This window comes from Anoplopoma fimbria, chromosome 17 (assembly GCF_027596085.1).
Source record: "Anoplopoma fimbria isolate UVic2021 breed Golden Eagle Sablefish chromosome 17, Afim_UVic_2022, whole genome shotgun sequence".
In the NCBI taxonomy this organism is placed as follows: Eukaryota; Metazoa; Chordata; class Actinopteri; order Perciformes; family Anoplopomatidae; genus Anoplopoma; species Anoplopoma fimbria.
Window position 1 is genome coordinate 8,721,036 of NC_072465.1, and position 16,988 is coordinate 8,738,023.

At 38.7% G+C, this 16,988-nt stretch overlaps 2 protein-coding genes and 1 long non-coding RNA gene across 5 annotated transcripts; 1 reads left to right on the forward strand and 2 right to left on the reverse strand.

Moving 5' to 3' along the window:
* Window positions 1-624: 624 nt before the first annotated feature.
* LOC129105928 (uncharacterized) lies at window positions 625-1,559 on the forward strand. Its single transcript, XR_008531830.1, has 3 exons — window positions 625-730; window positions 837-1,380; window positions 1,470-1,559. It is a non-coding gene; the product is annotated as an uncharacterized LOC129105928 (long non-coding RNA).
* Window positions 1,560-1,597: 38 nt separating this feature from the next.
* Window positions 1,598-5,514, reverse strand: ift52 (intraflagellar transport 52 homolog (Chlamydomonas)). 3 transcript variants are annotated; one of them, XM_054617203.1, is made up of 14 exons: window positions 5,487-5,514; window positions 4,908-5,054; window positions 4,693-4,780; window positions 4,397-4,526; window positions 4,201-4,276; window positions 3,963-4,034; window positions 3,734-3,860; window positions 3,551-3,634; window positions 3,364-3,432; window positions 3,122-3,276; window positions 2,939-3,026; window positions 2,233-2,341; window positions 1,913-2,058; window positions 1,598-1,831 (listed from the first exon to the last, which is right to left on the reverse strand). In XM_054617203.1, the coding sequence occupies exons 2-14, from the start codon at window positions 5,024-5,026 to the stop codon at window positions 1,790-1,792; spliced, it is 1,305 nt and encodes a 434-aa protein (XP_054473178.1). In that variant the 5' UTR covers window positions 5,027-5,054; window positions 5,487-5,514; the 3' UTR covers window positions 1,598-1,789. The 3 variants fall into 3 exon arrangements, with proteins under 3 accessions (XP_054473178.1, XP_054473179.1, XP_054473177.1); XM_054617204.1 differs by lacking the exon at window positions 5,487-5,514 and adding an exon at window positions 5,420-5,472; XM_054617202.1 differs by lacking the exon at window positions 5,487-5,514 and adding an exon at window positions 5,358-5,459.
* A 661-nt stretch (window positions 5,515-6,175) lies between these two features.
* Window positions 6,176-13,368, reverse strand: acot8 (acyl-CoA thioesterase 8). Its single transcript, XM_054617153.1, has 6 exons — window positions 13,190-13,368; window positions 12,261-12,397; window positions 11,837-12,062; window positions 10,598-10,755; window positions 9,229-9,420; window positions 6,176-8,188 (listed from the first exon to the last, which is right to left on the reverse strand). The coding sequence occupies exons 1-6, from the start codon at window positions 13,348-13,350 to the stop codon at window positions 8,070-8,072; spliced, it is 993 nt and encodes a 330-aa protein (XP_054473128.1). The 5' UTR covers window positions 13,351-13,368; the 3' UTR covers window positions 6,176-8,069.
* Between the last annotated feature and the right edge of the window lie 3,620 nt (window positions 13,369-16,988).

Sequence of the window (16,988 nt, forward strand, 5' to 3'; positions counted from 1 at the left end):
AATCCTGTACATTGTGTCATGTATAAACCACATTTTAATTATTTATTTTTTTAAATGTTGGAAAAGAATGAAAAATATTAACAGCGACACAAAGTTCATTATGTTTATTAGAATTATCTTTTTTATAGCTAAAAAAATGTGTCAATTAATAAAATGACAGAAAATAAATTGGCGATCACTTAAGTCAAATACCAATCAAAAATACTAAATATTCCTGGTTCCAACTTTTCATAAGTGAAGATTTGCTGTTTCTCTCTTTGTTGTTTCAAAGGTTAAGGACCTCTGATCGTTCATAATAAGCAACTTTGAAAGTGTGTCTTGGCCATTTTTGACTATTTTACAACACAAATTAAACAATTGGAGAAAATAATCAATACAATTATTGTAATCCTAATTATTTTTATTAGTAGCTCTGTTTTATTTATTCGTCTACAAGGATGAGCTCAGGACATTTTATGAACTAAGTCACATTTTCTAAACATGTTTCTTCTTTAGAACAATAGAATGTAAAACACAAAATTTACATCATTTAAATACAATTTTATTAACACATATAATAAATAAAACTACAACCACATTGTATGCCCCCCTTCCTCCCTCCGGACTGATTACCTGCTTTGCCACCAGCTGGGTCAATTAACTAGCAGCTTCAACAGGTTAAAACCCAGCTGGAGATCAGGTGACACTCACTGGCCCGAGGAAACAATGGAGAAAGCTTTTGTCATTAAAGGTAAAAAATAAAACTAAAAACTACCTTCATTCTCATGATAGATATATTCATATATGTCCGATCAAATGATGTGATTCTGAGTGGGATCTTGTATTTTACCTCCTAGGTATGAAAAGCTTTGAGTGTTCATCTCCATCGGAGCTTGACAGGAACTTTTTGGAGGAGCAGAGTTTGCCGTCTGCTTTGTTTCTGGAGCAGCTGTCCACGTCAAGAGCGTCAAACGACACAATGGCTGATGTGTCTGACACCAGGCTGTCCATCCTGGCTTCTCTCTGCCTGTCATCAGACGCCATTTCTCCCTATCCAGTATTTCGAATGAGCAACTTGAACACTCTAGAGACTGACAACTGCCACCTGGCTGTGCCTTTGCAGGGAAAGTCCTCCACTCCCCAAGTGCTCCCCGGAAAGCAAAAAAAAGCTGCTGGTTTTGACCGGTCGTACGGTGATCTCACCGCCTCTCAAATGTCATGGGATGTGTCTTTGATAAAATCAGAAAACAGCCCAAAACCCTGCCTGGAGTCCAGTGCTCTGGAGGCAACATGGAGTCCAAAACCTCAGTCTACACAACATTCACTAGCTGAAGTTTCTCCCTGATGTGGATGAATCCCAAAAAAAAGGATAAATCCCAAAAAATGGATTTAAATGTGAAGGTAAGATGTTTAGTTTAGTTTAATACTTTTGTTGGTAAAATCTTAAATTCCATCTAGCTCATGATTTTATTGTTGTTGTTTTTTTACAGGATCAATGTGCAAGGATTAATGCAGAGCGCTCTGTATGCCTTTTTAAAAATGTTTTTTTGAACAAAAATTTGAAAGATTTAAATAAAGTATCAATAACTTTATTTGCTTGTGTATTGTACTTTTATTTTAATTTTTTTTTTTTTCATGTGAAATACAATACAATAGAAAGATGTATAAAAAATAAATATTTATAGTTTCTAAACACACAACAGTACCATGTTGATGCTTTAATAGTCTTTTACCTCCGAGGAAAGAATAGTCACATCTGCTTGGTCATGTTATAGGATGACGGCAGCAGAGATGAAAATCTTGAATCCAATCACAAAGGAGTGAATGGTGCCTCTGTGTCGGTGTCTCGCTCCTGCAAGGTGGGGAAAAGTTATATTAGACCAGGCCACCGATTCATAATCTGTCTTGTAAAAAAAAGTGTTGCCATTCTCACTTGATTGAGTTTCTTGAACTCTACCACCTGGAACAAAATGTGTTCCAAGATGTGCTTGGCATCCCTCTGATCTTTATCCAACTTTGGCGTCACCCCCAGAATTTCACCACATTTCCGCACGTAGAATTCAAGATCGTCGTCCGTACCTTTTTTCAATTAAACAAAATAGATTTTTAAAAAAACAAAACGATATAGTAGTACCCAAAGGGCTAGTTCCAATTATTTTTGAAGTGGGGTTGTATGAGGTACTTATCCATAGTCTGTGTATAATCTACAGTCGATCGTTGGCAAAACTCATTTTAGCAAAGTACTGAACTTACATTTATTGGTGAGTTGTGCTAGGCGCACTTCCTCCGAAGAGAATGTTTCATCTAGATCGTACAGGTCCAGCATGGGAGGAGGCAAATCGCTTAAGGCAGGTGGAAAAACCTAAAAGACAAGACGACACCCACTTTAAAACGTGTGGGGCTTAATGAAAATGTCTGTTCCCTTAACATTTCAGCTATCACTCTAAAACAGGCTACCAGTAGCTTGCTAACTGTTTCAGAGTGGCTCATTAAAGGTTCAAAGAACATGTTCATACATTTGATAACTAGGTCACTTTGTAATTCCTATCCAATCAAATTCACAGATGTGAATTTCTGACTCAAAATTATTATTTAACATTCAGCTGTCAATTAAACGAGTTGAGCTGCTTTCAAGTTTGATTTTAAACAGTGATGTGTTACCATTAGGTGATGTTAGCAGATTAGCAAGTGCATGCCAGATTTGACAATGATCAAATAAACAGGCTAATAAAAGGCAAAAATAATACTTTTTTCATAAATGGTTGTTTTCTTTAAATTAATGTGAAAACCTTATTGGTGATGTATGCCTTTTGGCTGGTGCTATGAGTAGTTCTCAGATCCTTTCATTTAGTCAAATTAGCTCTCAGACAAAAAAAGGTTGGAAACCCCTGTTCTATAAATTAAATGAATTGTATGTGTGAAAAAACATTGGCACATGACTGCAGGAGAGGAAACTTACAGCAGGTTGGAGCTGAGGCAGAGGCGTCTCAAACTGTGGTGTAATCAGCTGAAGTGGCTCGTCTTTGACGTTTAGCTGCTTGTAGGCACTGCAGAAAAAATTTGTTTTTTTTAACCATGAAGAAAAAAAAAAAAAGCGGTGTCGCAAGCATAGCCTTCCAGGTTGCTCATCTTGTATTCTCACCTGATGACTTGGGGTAAAGTGTCGGTTGACAAATTGAACAAAGACATGTCAAAGAGCGAGGTGAAGTCCCTGGGGTTTTCGTCGCCCTCCTGTAAGCATACTCTGAGCTGTTCTGACAAACACCCTATGTCTGGCAACATGGTGTAATCTGTGATCTAGGGGACACATCACAAGGTGGGTTGTTGGCTAATTAAGAAGACAACATGGGTGACACCATTCTCCTGTCGAGTATACCTCCTCACCTCTGGGTCTTCTGCATCGATCTGATTCAGCTGGATATTATCAGCCATGAGCCACTGGAGCACAACATCCTGGAATGAAAAAAGAGGACTGAAGGCTAAAACATTCCACAGGAGAGCAGAATACTCTTCTACTCTTCTGATGTGTTGGTTGACATTAAAAAAATCTTAAAATTCCAACTGGACTCACCATGATTTTACTGTTTTCCTCTTTGTCTATGTATTGGTCACTGAACATGTGGCAGGAACCCAACACTACCAGTTTGCCTGCCTCCTTCATAGGACACAAGACATCTTTCAACATTATCACACAAGTACACGAGTGTGTTACATTGTCAGGGAATGAGTATGAAAACTACAGTGTGCTTCTGACCTTTCCTTGGTGGAAGGCCAGGACCGGCCTGTTGAGGGGGAAGCAGACGGAGCCAGTTGAAAGAACAGCCACAGCAGGCTTCATCACGCTCAGTGTGGCGCCGTATGGGTACACAAATGTGAGAGCCCTACACAAATAAAGACAGGAAGGCGTTAAGTTAAAACACACTCCAAATCACTAAAGAAAGCCCTTAATGTAGAAGATAGGAATATGAAAGTAAATAATTTACTGTGCATTGTTTCCAACATTTTCATCTTCGATGATGCCTGTCACCACTTTGCCAGCGGCCCGACTAATCTCTCTAAACAAGGACAAGACAAGACAATTGTGATTTTGATGAGCATCATCTTAAAATCTATTCTATTTAGGAGTAGTACGCTGAATTATGATACAAATAATCTGGGGGTTATTGGAATATGCAGTATAAAATGGTTGTTTGTGCGAGAAAAAAATATGTGACAACAAACCTGTTCAATACACCATTGGACACCAGTGCCTCCTTTGGATGGAAGTATTTGTAATACACGTTCCTCACAACAGCATCTGCAGAAGTGATGCAGAGAAGGGAAACAAGACACCACAGAATGAAGTACAATTGTAGCAAAATTACCTAGAACTGCACAGATGATGCCCGCTGTCATTTTAACAAATTTATGTACGGACCACTGTTGACCATTACGCCATACTCCTCCAGGAGAAAGTTGATATTGGTGTCGTACTTCATTTCTCCTCCTTCACCGAGCATGACCAGGACATTTCCCCCTCCGTCCAGGTACTGCTTCAGCACCTCCAGCTGAAATGAAAAGGAATAATAATGTGAAAACCTGCTTGTGTGTGCAGAACCTAAAAGTAGCACAGTAGAAGTTAATTTTAATGTGGCTGGTAAGCTTCCCATTTTTACCATCTCCCACGCAAAGTGCTATTCTGTGGCAATGAACAAAACATTCACAATAGATCACCTCTGAAGCTGTGAACTTCTCCCTTGGTCCTGCGGTTATCCACAACTTGACGCCCCTCAGCTTCTCCAAAGACAGCTCTTCCTTCATACTAGGGGAGAGAGAGCATTTGTTTTGCATCTGGGTTTTTTTCTCAAGATCACTGCAGTTCTGTATTACAGCCAAAGCAAGTCGCCGTGGACAGCAGAGATGGACAGTGTTACATGCAGACATCCTACCTTTGGATTTTCCATTGAGCTCTTAGTCTTTTCTGCATGGATTTGTAGCCACTATTCGTAGTAAACAGCTCTCTCTTCGAAACATTGAAGATGACGATGTTGTGCGCTTCCTTTTCCATCCTTGGTTACATTCACTCATCCATACAGCTAGAAACAGGTTGTAGCTCCAAGTTAGAGCCAATTTGATAAACAATACAAACGGGTTATTACTATCTTAGCTAACTATTAATAGAGCAAGTATGACTTATAATATAGTATAAGTATAGTATAGTATAACTTGCAAAAGTTGTACGGACGTTATTTGGTCACTGAAGTGATTTAACGGTTAGGCTAACGGCAAGCGTCAGTTGTTGTGAACTAGCACACCGTTAGCAAACATTGGTAGCTTAGCTAGCCCGCACTGTGCTACACGTTAAGTTAGCCGTGCAGATACTAGCTAGGCAGCCTTACCGTACGTTAGCATTCGACGTTTGCTATTATTGTGTATCTTTTCCTTTACATTTGTTATCCACCTATGACTTTAAATTCGTCCCGTGAAGCTGCTATCTCATATTAAAGGGTTGGCGTTGCCCCAGTTACCTTTGTAAGCTCTGCTAGCAGTGATGCATGATGGGAGGAGAGTGGTAACCAAGGGCGCTAACCACATAACAGCCTAGCAACCAAGTAGTTGGGTGGGAGAAAAACATACATTCACATTAAAATCTGGTCTTTGAATCGATTCGTTAACGTTAGTTGATACTATTTTGTTGACCGACATGATAGGACATTATAGCTTTTTCATTTATTAATTTCTTACTGGGTGTACTGGGGATAATCAGTCTGGTGATAGACCAGTGGCTCCTCTCTGAATCATTATCATATCATCCCATACGTCTGATATATACTCCACATATATTCTGCACTGTGATATTAATGGCAAGGACAATAATTGTCTCCTGATTAAATTAGACAATACATTTTTTTTTGTATTGTGGTAGATATAACAGATTGTCGCTTTTCTTAAAATGTGTATTATTTTATTCCAATATGACGTTTGAAATTAATGCTACAGATATCTTCAAATTGGCATCCCCCTTGGAGGAAGATCAAGGATTTTAAAAGAGAGCCTGCAATTGTGAATTTGTCTTAGTTTGGGCACCTTATTATCATTCTATTTAGATTTACCAAAATATAAAGCAAACTGAAATGATAGAATAGAATATTTAGACTTTATGAACAAAAACGAGACGCATTTACCCAAAGAGTCAGAACAGCTTCAATAATCCCATATAATAGTTTTAATGATAATCACTTCAGAGAAAATCAAACAAATGTTTTAAATAAGTTAACCAGAAAATGTGGATTTCATCAAGCAGTTTGAAAAGCAAAACAAAAAACAATTTTAATCTGTTAAAATCTCAGCTACATGGAACACAGACCGAGGCGGTCCCTATCATTATAAAATTCTCCTTTTATTTAGTACGTTGTCATAGAAATGGTCAGTCTTGGGAGGCTGATCCGGATCGAGAGCGGTACCGAAACCTGAAAGAGGAGACCAAAGAACTTAAGACTCTTCTTTACGTGTAACGTTGTTATCCTCATTTCATCTTATATTATATGAATCATTTATGTCATATACATTGAATGTGTTGTATCTAAGAACTGTTATGCTGCTCATTCTGTACACATGACATCTATTGCATTCTGTCCATCCTGGGAGAAGGATCCCTCCTCTGTCGTTCTCCCATAGGTTTCTTCCTTTTTTCTCCCTGTTAAATGGGTTTTTTAGGGGAGTTTTTCCTGTGCTGATGTGAGGGAAGGACAGAGGATGTCGCATGTGCACAGATTGTAAAGCCCTCTGAGGCAAATTTGTAATTTGTGATTCTGGGCTATACAAAATAAACTGAATTGAATTGAATTGAATTGAATCTGTAGCCGTGTGAGGAAAAACCTACCACCCCTCAAAACCAAATACTGTACAAGACATTCCAAAAGTTCCTGGCTAACATTTTGTGTCTACAGCCTTTAAGCATTATGCACTTCAAGTCTGCCACCTCGTAAAAAACTGATTTAGCAGTTGGAACAATCTGTACAGTTTCGTCCTGTCCTTCTCCACAATCACTTCCCTTTTTTTTTGTCTCCCTATGAGGATCAGGCTGTACGTTTTTCAGGCTTTCTTGGACAACGGTGATGGACTTTTTGTCATTTTGCATTTGTGGATCAGGTTGTACATTTCCTTGACTGTCCTCCTCCACAATAATTTAAGTTTTTTCACTCAATGCTAGTGGACCAGGCCGTTCCTTCCCTTCGGCGTTCTTCTCTCTACATTCCATCCACTTGCTTTATTCTCTTTAACAGGCAGATTTTTACATGCGATTGGGGAAAAAAACCCTTGGGACAGCTGCCGGGATAGTTGCATTTGCAGGCAGGAATACAAATATTATGCTATTCAAGTTTTTACTTTGTGGAACTGTCAGAACTATGGCATTTTAAAAGCTACAGCCAAGTCCTACTAGTAGAATTTGATCTTAAAGTAGTTTCATTTCACATACAAGCATTAATGACTAAAGCGTTGCATCAATTTTTGCTATGAGAAACTTGTAAATATGTCTCATCTAACAAATGAAAAGCATTCATCCATTAAAAACATTTTCAGTCTTTATTGACTGGAAAAACAATTACCTTTTAGCATGTTCTTATTAAAGCTAGGGTGGGCGATTTTGGAGAAAACAGCCGTTGAGATTCCGTCGCGTGCTCTCTGGCCTCTCCCTGCCACGCTACCTGCTGTAGCTCCTCCCACCGAACGTCAGTTATGCGCGTTCATGTGAATTCAGTTACATTGATAGGAAGACGAAACACCATGTCCGATTCCGCAGCCAATAAGAACGGAGAATCGGAGCCTCGCTCTGATTGGTCAAAGTGTACATGAGCGGTGGCAATTTTTGGGTGCGGCCCACAGAGGCAGGGGAGAGCAAAGTTATGAGCAGATATTCTCAGAGCACTTCACCTACATATAGCTGACTGGCTATTAGGACAGTTTTGCCAAATATTACAGTAAAGAAATTACCCACCCTAGCTTTAAAATAAGCATTAATTATAAATTAAACATTTCAAACATTAGTTTTAAATAACATTTACATGATTAGAGAGTTATAAAAATAAAACAATGTGTCATGAATGTGCTTAAAGTTTGCTGGACTCTGTGACTGGTTTCACTCTCAGGACACCCTCCTGGGAACATGAGGCAGCCAGCACCCCGTCTCTTCTCCACATTCGGCCCTGAACCAGTCCCCTGCTGCCCCCTGTAGGAGAGAACACAAACCACATGCTGGATTAAAAGCAGAATGCAGAACGGTGTCATTGTACAAATACAGCTATTTAAACCTAACCAAAGTGTAATCCAATTTGAAAGGGGAAAAATAACGCTTTTTCTATTTTCATTAGTAAATATTTTTATAGTACATTATTGCAAGCAATACAGTTAAAATAATGTGAATAAATATCTATAAAAGCTCAGGAACATTGTATTTATAATGTTGTAACATTAAAAACAATATAAATATAGCAATGTCACTCCTGTTTAAACAATGGCTCCCCTTTTAAGTCTGTTTTTGGGTGCCACAATATCACAGTATGGTGTTCCAGTTTCCTCCAGAAACATGTTGAAATTAACCAGTTGGGCGCAGATTCTAGAGATGATTTTAATAACATCTTAGTTCTGATAGTAAATTAGTTAAAATCACCTATATCGGTGTAGGAAACCACGTTTGTCAAAATAAGCGTTTCTGCCAATCTGCACAAACCTACAATGGACTACAGACTACTTTGAAAGCATCTGCAGATAAAAAAATAAAATTAAAAAAAACTGCATAATAATTGCATATATACTGTATGTAGCAAGTGTGAGTAGTTACTTTAAGTTACTTTTAACTACAGAAGATGAATGACTCATAACTAGGGGTTTATCAATCGCCCCAGGTTTTGCTTTTGTTTCCACTGTATTCCCCCCACCCACTATTTGATAGACAGTACGTGTTTGGAAAGGCACTGCACAGAAGTTTCAATTTACAGGCGAGATGCCAATTCAGATAACTCCACGAGTGGTTTGCTGTAGAGTTGTGTGCTACTTTCTCTCACAACTAAACCTTGGTTCCGGTTTCGCTTTTGCAATATAAATATCAACGAAACATTCGGGTTTGAAAAACACAGGGACAACAAAGCAGAACCTATCTGTTAAGAGTTCAAGGTACGGAAAGCACTCCTTTAAGACCCTGTGGCGGATCTTCACAAATAAATAAACACAAATCAGTAGAGCAGATAGGGAAGTGAACTAAACACTTACCTGCCCAAGGGCTCTCACACTCATACAACATCCACTCATCGGTGCGGAACGTGCTGTGGAACCACATGGCGTGGTCCAGGGAGGCCGAGAAGTGGGCCCTGTAGTCCGGATAGGGCAGCAACGCCGTGCCCAGGAATGCAAAGTCGGACACATAGGCAGCAACGCAGCAATGCAGCTTCATGTTGCCTTCGCCTGCATCAATACACAAATAAAATGCATGAACAAACACTGTTCAGGTAGTATTATACATATTCTTTGCGATTACTGTATCATTGGCCTAGTTTTTAAATTTTTTGCTACCTAATGTTAGAGCAGGATGCAAGATAAGGAATGATTGCCATGCAACAGAGTTGATGGTAAATGTTCTATTTAACATAATCTTGCAATTTTAATCTTATATTCTGTTTTTAGGGTGACTTTGTAACATCTGTCTAGGGACTACAGATGAAAAATAGCCTCTTGGCCAACTTTGGCACATTTACAGAAATGTTTTATTAATGTGCACTGTCCCTACCAAATAAACCAATAAAATAAACAGACACCATAAACCATTAAAACAACATACACAAAAACAGCAAACAAATCCAGTTTTAGTTCTGTACAGAAGAGTTGTGACCATTTCTGGTTTTGCAGGTGCCATCACTGTACCACCTTAAACTGGTTTGATTTTTATGCAAATCTGCAGAACAGACATTTGTCATCAACAACCCAACAGTCCCAGCACTTAATCCAATATATTATTTATTTTATTTTATGAACGGACTAATGGAGCCACATGTGTCTTGACAGGCTGTTAGCAAAATGTAGGTGGCAATAAAGGGATCAAATGTCAGTGGAAGTGGTAGGTTTTTTTTGGTGAAAAAATATGACAAAAAAACAAACAAACATATAGTGACAGAAACATGGAAGACAGACGTAAAGACAGACATACAGACAATGACATAAAGCAGTTACAATGATGTAGGTAATGAAATGATAAGATGCGAGATTACAATTAGATTGGGTTACGTAGGGTGTATGTGTGTATGTTCTTTATTTGTAATTTAATGTTTTTTTGGTGGGGATGACAATGAGACAAGACATGGCAAAGTTGGTCTCAAAGAAAAATAAAACAATTTAGATTTCTATATGTCCAGTATGTGTCTTTGTTTTTTACACCGTTTCCTATTTTGGCTGCTTTAGCCATTCAATATCCCCGAAGACTCTCAGCATATGGGCACATTTAAAACTCAAGAAGAGGCAAATAGAATACAACTGAAGGAATCATGCTATTCATTTCCGAGAATACCATACGATTACCCAGTGTAGCATAAATGCTATTCAATACTCATAATGTAAGCAATGCAAACGTGCATTTCGTAAACTTTACCTATATGTCCTCGTGCTCGCACCCAGAACAGCTTCTTCGGCTCACTTGCAGCCCGTCTGTAAAAGTGTGGCGGGTTGACTGGTTTGATCTCAATGGGGACCTCATTAGCCAGCAGTTTGTTCAGGCCTTGCTTGGATTTCTCTGCCAAGTCTGGTTTACTGTGAAACAATAGAAGGAAATACAGATCATGATCACAAAATGGGATTGCAAACTATGATATAAGCATGTTTGCTGTTGGTGGAGCTGCTCCAAATCTTAGAATTTACACACACCTTTAGAGACACAGACAACAAATTATCATACTTATTTTTTTTTAAAAGATCAACTAGTGCCTCCTATTTTTCTGCTACTATAACAGTTTTTATTCATGCTTATATTTATTTGTAACTACTTTGAAAGAAGCCTAAAAAATGACAAAAATGATCATTTTAATTATATTTTATAACTGGATTCAATCAATCATCTTTCATAATTTCTAATGAACATGTGAGCTGGTTTCCACAACAGCAGTGTTTAATATAATACATCTATAAGCACTTTGAACTTCCTATGGAAGTCAAAGCCACAAGATGGCGCTAGAGCACAGAGAAGTTTTAAGGTCTTCTGTGGATTACCAGGAGTAACTGGGAAACTAAATGTGATTTTAATGTCATCCATTTCATTGGGGTGCGTTTTCTTTATTTGTTTAAAATGCCCATTTAACAAATATATACATACCTCTGTAAGTGCCCTTTGTTTTAATGTTAGCCAGATGTACTAGCACATAATGAAGTCCCACTGAGTATACAAATTTTTCTTTTTGTACCAACAAAGTCACCATTCTGTAATGGGAATAGGCTTCTTCTCTGTTCCCCAATCTTCATTTATTTGTTTTTGGTCTCCTGTGACTTTTTTTTTGTAGGCATTGCTACGCAAGTATGTTTGTGTCCAATCAAGTCCCTTGTTTATGTTGCTGTGTAACTAATAAAACAAACTGTGTTTCTACCAGAGATCAGGGCTGCAACTAAAGATTATTTTCATTATCAATCAATATTATCTCAAATAATCGTTTAAATGTCAGAAAATGGTGAAAAGGTGCCCGCTATAATTTCCCAAACACTAACATAGTAAATTCTAATTGCTCGTCTTATTTGATCAACAGTCCAAACGCCCAAACATTTAATTAACGATTAATCGATAATAGAATCAGTTTAACTCATTTTCTGCCGTCTTACTCATCAATGAATTACGTAGCTTTACCTGAGATAAAGATGAATAAGCTCCTCTACGGTGAGGAGGTCTTCAGGCTGTGGGACCACCGGCATGGTGAACTGGTGCTGCAGGGGACTCGGCTGCAGCATGTGGAAGGAGGCTTGGCATGTCAGTATAGGTTGTCCGTGCTGGATGGCCTTCACAGAGCGCACTGCAAAACTGCGTCCATCTCTGGTGCGCTCCACCTGGTACAGCACCGGAACCTTAGGATCCCCTGCAAAACACCCCAAAAGACAGCTGTGGGGAAACAGTGACCTGGACTGATTGTGGTTATTTTACCAGATGATTCCATTGATTATGATACGACATAAACCGTCTGTAGTTTCATTCATTCAATCATAGATATGTTGCATTAACTATGAGCCCCCTCTTTAATATTTGGCCAGCACCTTTAAAATGACGCCCATCTTACCTGCTCGTACAAAGTAGCAGTGGAGAGAATGGGCAAAGAGATTATCGCTGACAGATTTGGCCGCGGCTACGAGGGCCTGACCCACTATTTGACCGCCAAACAAACGCTGACTGCGGGGCACCCAGTGGTGTGTCCCTCTGGGGAGAAAATAGAGAAGCATTTTAGATATATATTCACTGTAGTCTGATTTATTGTAGGTTTGACATAGGGAGTGATCAATGTATTTAAAAATCATCATGAGTTTCCTGGGTGGCCCTGTGCCCAAATGTATTGCCATCAAATACATCAGCCATAAAATGCCTCCTGCCTTTTTGAATTAAATAACTGGCAAAGACACTTTACCAAGGTGGTTTTGTCATTCAAAGATTGACCTTTGAACCTGTGATGGTGTCGTTGTATAACTATATTTTACAAACTTCCAGTGTAGGCGTAAGTAACTGGATTCTAGTTTGGAAAATAAATCATTAGTTGCAAGTGCTGACTTTTAGCTTTTTAAAATGTGATTGAATTTTGTTCTTTACTGTACTGGGTAAAAAGTATAGGTAGATAGGTAGGTGGAAACAACCCTAGGAACCATTTCCCACAAAATACACTTAAAATTCAAAATGACGTAGTACATATGCAGAACTCACTTTGTAATTGTTTTATATTAAATGTAATAATGTGCTTTGGAAATATAACAACGGTAAATGTGGGTTGAATTGCATATAACGACGGTCGTTGGCTCATACATGACATCCATTTTTGTTTGGTTTTCGAGAACCTACGTATTATGAACTCAGACATATTTTGAGCTTTGAAACATATCCGAGTTGACGTGAACGGTATCGTTTAGTACCATTAGCTGGGTAGTGGTCATTCAAAATGAATTTCGGAGCTGTCGCCATATAGTCAACGTGACAAACTTCATCCAGCTCCCTTAACGCTACCTGTACAGGTCTACGTCGAGCTCCTCCAGGTTCAAAACGCTGGTGACCAGGACGCTTTTGAGGTCCTGGTCATGCAGAAACGCAGTAGCGTTAGTCTCCGAGCTCTCATCTTCAGTTGACTTCGTCTTCTGGTCGCTATCACCTGGATCCCCCTCCGCCATGTTTATGTTTATGTTTCTGGTTCTTCTTCTTCTTCTTTGAAGTTTATTGGCGGTTGGCAAATAATGAATCGAGGGGCATTACCGCCACCAACTGGTATGGAGTGATGATCAGGACGTCTGGTACTTGCAAAAATAAAATAAAATAAAATAAAATAAAATAAAAAAATAAAATAAAATAAAAAAAATAAAATAAAAAAAATAAAATAAAATAAAATAAAAAAAAAATAAAAAAAAAAAAAATAAAATAAAATAAAATAAAAAAATAAAATAAAATAAAATAAAATAAAATAAAATGAAGAATATCTATTACATCAAAATGTATGTTTAACTTACTGATAATTAGCCGTATTCTTGATATGTTCTACAGTTTCCTTCTGCCCAAAGAAGTTGCCTTTGCCTGTATCAAGTTAAGCTATTGGGCTTACTTTCATCTTTCCCTTGGCAGGTTATTACAAATGAGTGGCCTACTGTTATCAATACAATGCTTCAACAAGCACAATACAACACAGTATGATACGATACAATACATTATACAATACAATACAATGCTATACATGAATATATTACAAAAGTAGCAGTTTATAAAAGCTATATATGTGACCGTAGTGGAGAGGGAGTATGATTACACTACAACTGCTGGTTAGGTTAGCTTAAAGCCATCTCTAAAGCTTATGTTTAAAATGTAGGAAATTCGGGTTCTCTCTTAATTTGATTGCTTTATACACTTTTCCAGTGGTGGGTGGCTCTGACTGAGAACACTGTTTGCCCCAACTTGTAACATGTTTAGTACAACACAGTCCCCTCTGGCAGGTGATGCCCTGCCAGTACTATCCTTGCGCATTAAGAACTGACTCAGTGTGGAAGGTGCAAGGACATGAAAAACCTTAAAGATGAGGCAAGGATCTGCAAAATGTTTAAAACTGATGTTCTTTCTTAAAGCTATTGGCATTGGTCATAGCTATTGGTCATTCGGTCAAGTATTATTTTTTTGTTGGTAAAGGGACTCAATTGGTTTCAGAGTAGCGTGCTTGCTTGTTACCAGCTAAAACAGTATACTAGGTGGGAAAAGATCATAGCACGCATAAAGAGGCTGGCTGCCACTGTTTAGGTATTGTCTCATATGCCTAAAGTTAGCCATGTTGAAATTGATAGTACTGGCCATTTTAATAAGATGCTTTTTGAACAACAGATTCAAATCTAGAATGATATTTAAAATCAGACATCACCTTAAGCTTTTCTTCTTAACAAAAACATATTTTTTTTTATGTTTAGCTGTAAACATGAATTGCTAAACCAATCAGATACATGGTCCATTGTTGCAGTTAGTTTGTTTGCAGCTTTTGGTTTTATTTTAAGCATGTGCATAAAGAACTATTTCATCAACATACATTTGTTTTTTTACAGATTGGCAGACTAAAGGCACGTCATTAATATACAAGCGAAACAAAATAGGGCCCAGTAGTGATCCTTGAGGCACATCAATGTTACAGTAAAGGCATTAAGTATTGCCAATAAGTTTACTTGGCTCCTGTTTGTTATATCTGCCAGGTTGATCATGCGTTTTGTGCATTGTGTGAGTGTAGCATCTCCCTGTTTGTCAACGGCTAATCTCGCATTCAACTGCAACAAATTTAATTCTATTTTGAGTAACCAGTTATGGCTGCATGCTTAACCACCTCTCATTGTTGGGATGATTCACAATTTCTCAAAACACCTTTCATGCCTGTTTTATACTGCCATTGGATGCCTACTGAATCCTTACTTACTACTCCTAACCTGCCCCAGGCCCAGTACATCATCGCCCCCCAGTTTGCAGTGTGTTTGGCTGACAGCTCATAGAATAGACAACTAATGCCTAAAGGAACTACCAGCATACACACGGCTTTTTACCTCTTGGCCAATGCTCTGGGTATCACTTTTATTGTTTTGAACGGTGTGTTTAGCTAAACCCTACCAGCGAACAGGGGGTAGGCCAACTGTTGGTTGTATTCCTTCAATCACAAAGTACAGCAGTGGTCGTTTCAAACACACCTGAGATATGCACTCTACTGAGTGCACCTTTCTAGATAGATATGATTTCATCTGTTTAATGGTGCAATGCGTAAGATCTGGGCAGAAATTTAGTTTATATCATAGACGATATATATATACTGAAATGAGCATGAGAATCAGATAGCCTGAGCCTGTCCTGTCTTGTAATACTACATTTTGTCAAGAGGTGAAGGTGAGTCACTGTAGTTTCCAGTGTGCCCTCGGTCCAGAGAATGAAGAGGTAGAGCTGCCTTGAGGGCTTGTCAATGATCCATCCAGGGTCCTTATGCGTTTGGATTGCTCGTTTATTGGATTATATTATATTAGGCCTTCAATGAAACATCTGACACCTGTTGACGACTAAGTAATATTCTAACCCCTAAGCAACCTACCCTTTCCATACAAAGCGTTCAGACAGGGATCATCACTGTCCAAAAGCCTTGGATGGGGTACTGGGAATGACTTAGGCACTTCCATCAAACCATTTCTTATATTCCCTGACAGCCTTTCTTTACAAACAATGGCCCTCCTGGTTTCCACCACTTTCAGTCTCACCCCAAGTCCTCAATCGAGTAAAAAAATCCACAAATTCTGGACAATCATTCCTTTTACCTTTCTGTGAATGACATTACAGAACAGATCATCCTCCTGTCATCCCCACCACACAGTTCCTATAAACTAAAGCCATTAGACTGCAATGTATATGGGTCACTGAAGAGGCTGTTCAAAGGCTGGGACTCATCAATTTGATTTCATGTTTAAACTTCTTTGGGGATGTGTGATCTACCCATCAAATCATTTTGTGCATCATAATTTGACGGCTTAATTAATTAATGTTTTTGGCGGGATAATTTACCAGCACTAAGAACATTTGCAGTCCCACCCAATACAAACATTTAACCTGGAATTGCAACTGTCACTTATCATTCACAGGACAGGACCTGGATTATTGCGCATGTACACAGTCTCATAAATAACTTCCCTGCCATGTCTGAATACATGAAGCATAAAAAAGTTTTTGAATATGAATAAATAATATTTACCACATGTAAATTACATAGCTAAACAGGAGAATAGATGTAGTGGAAAGCCCCCAGCATGGGGGATCCGATGTGCATTGGCCAAGACATTAGTTGCCCCGAAGGCTGTTCCGGCTATAGTGATGGATCGGCGGTTCGATCCCTGGTTCCGGCAGTCCATGTCGATGTGTCTTTGGGCAAGACACTTAACCCCGAAGTTGCTCCCGAAGGCTGTGCCATCGGTATATGAATGGGTGCGAATGATTAGATAGATCCTGATGGGATCTATCTGATTAGGTGAGTGAGGGAGAGTGTGGTGAGAGAGCGGGGCTGGGCTGTGAGCTGAGAGAAATAGACAGAGTGCAGGAAGAGTGAACAGGCGTGACTGTGACAACATGGGTTTGTTAGAAAAACATATATTATTAGGAAATACTCTGTATATGCAACCTTTCACCATCTGTGAAATAAGGGTTATTCATTTATTCGTTTCCTTTTTAGCCCTCTCATGGCATCCAAAATTCTTTCTTTCAAAGAGAACATTGTGTGTAAGTGTTTATGTATAGGTGAATTGCATGCTTTGATATGGTG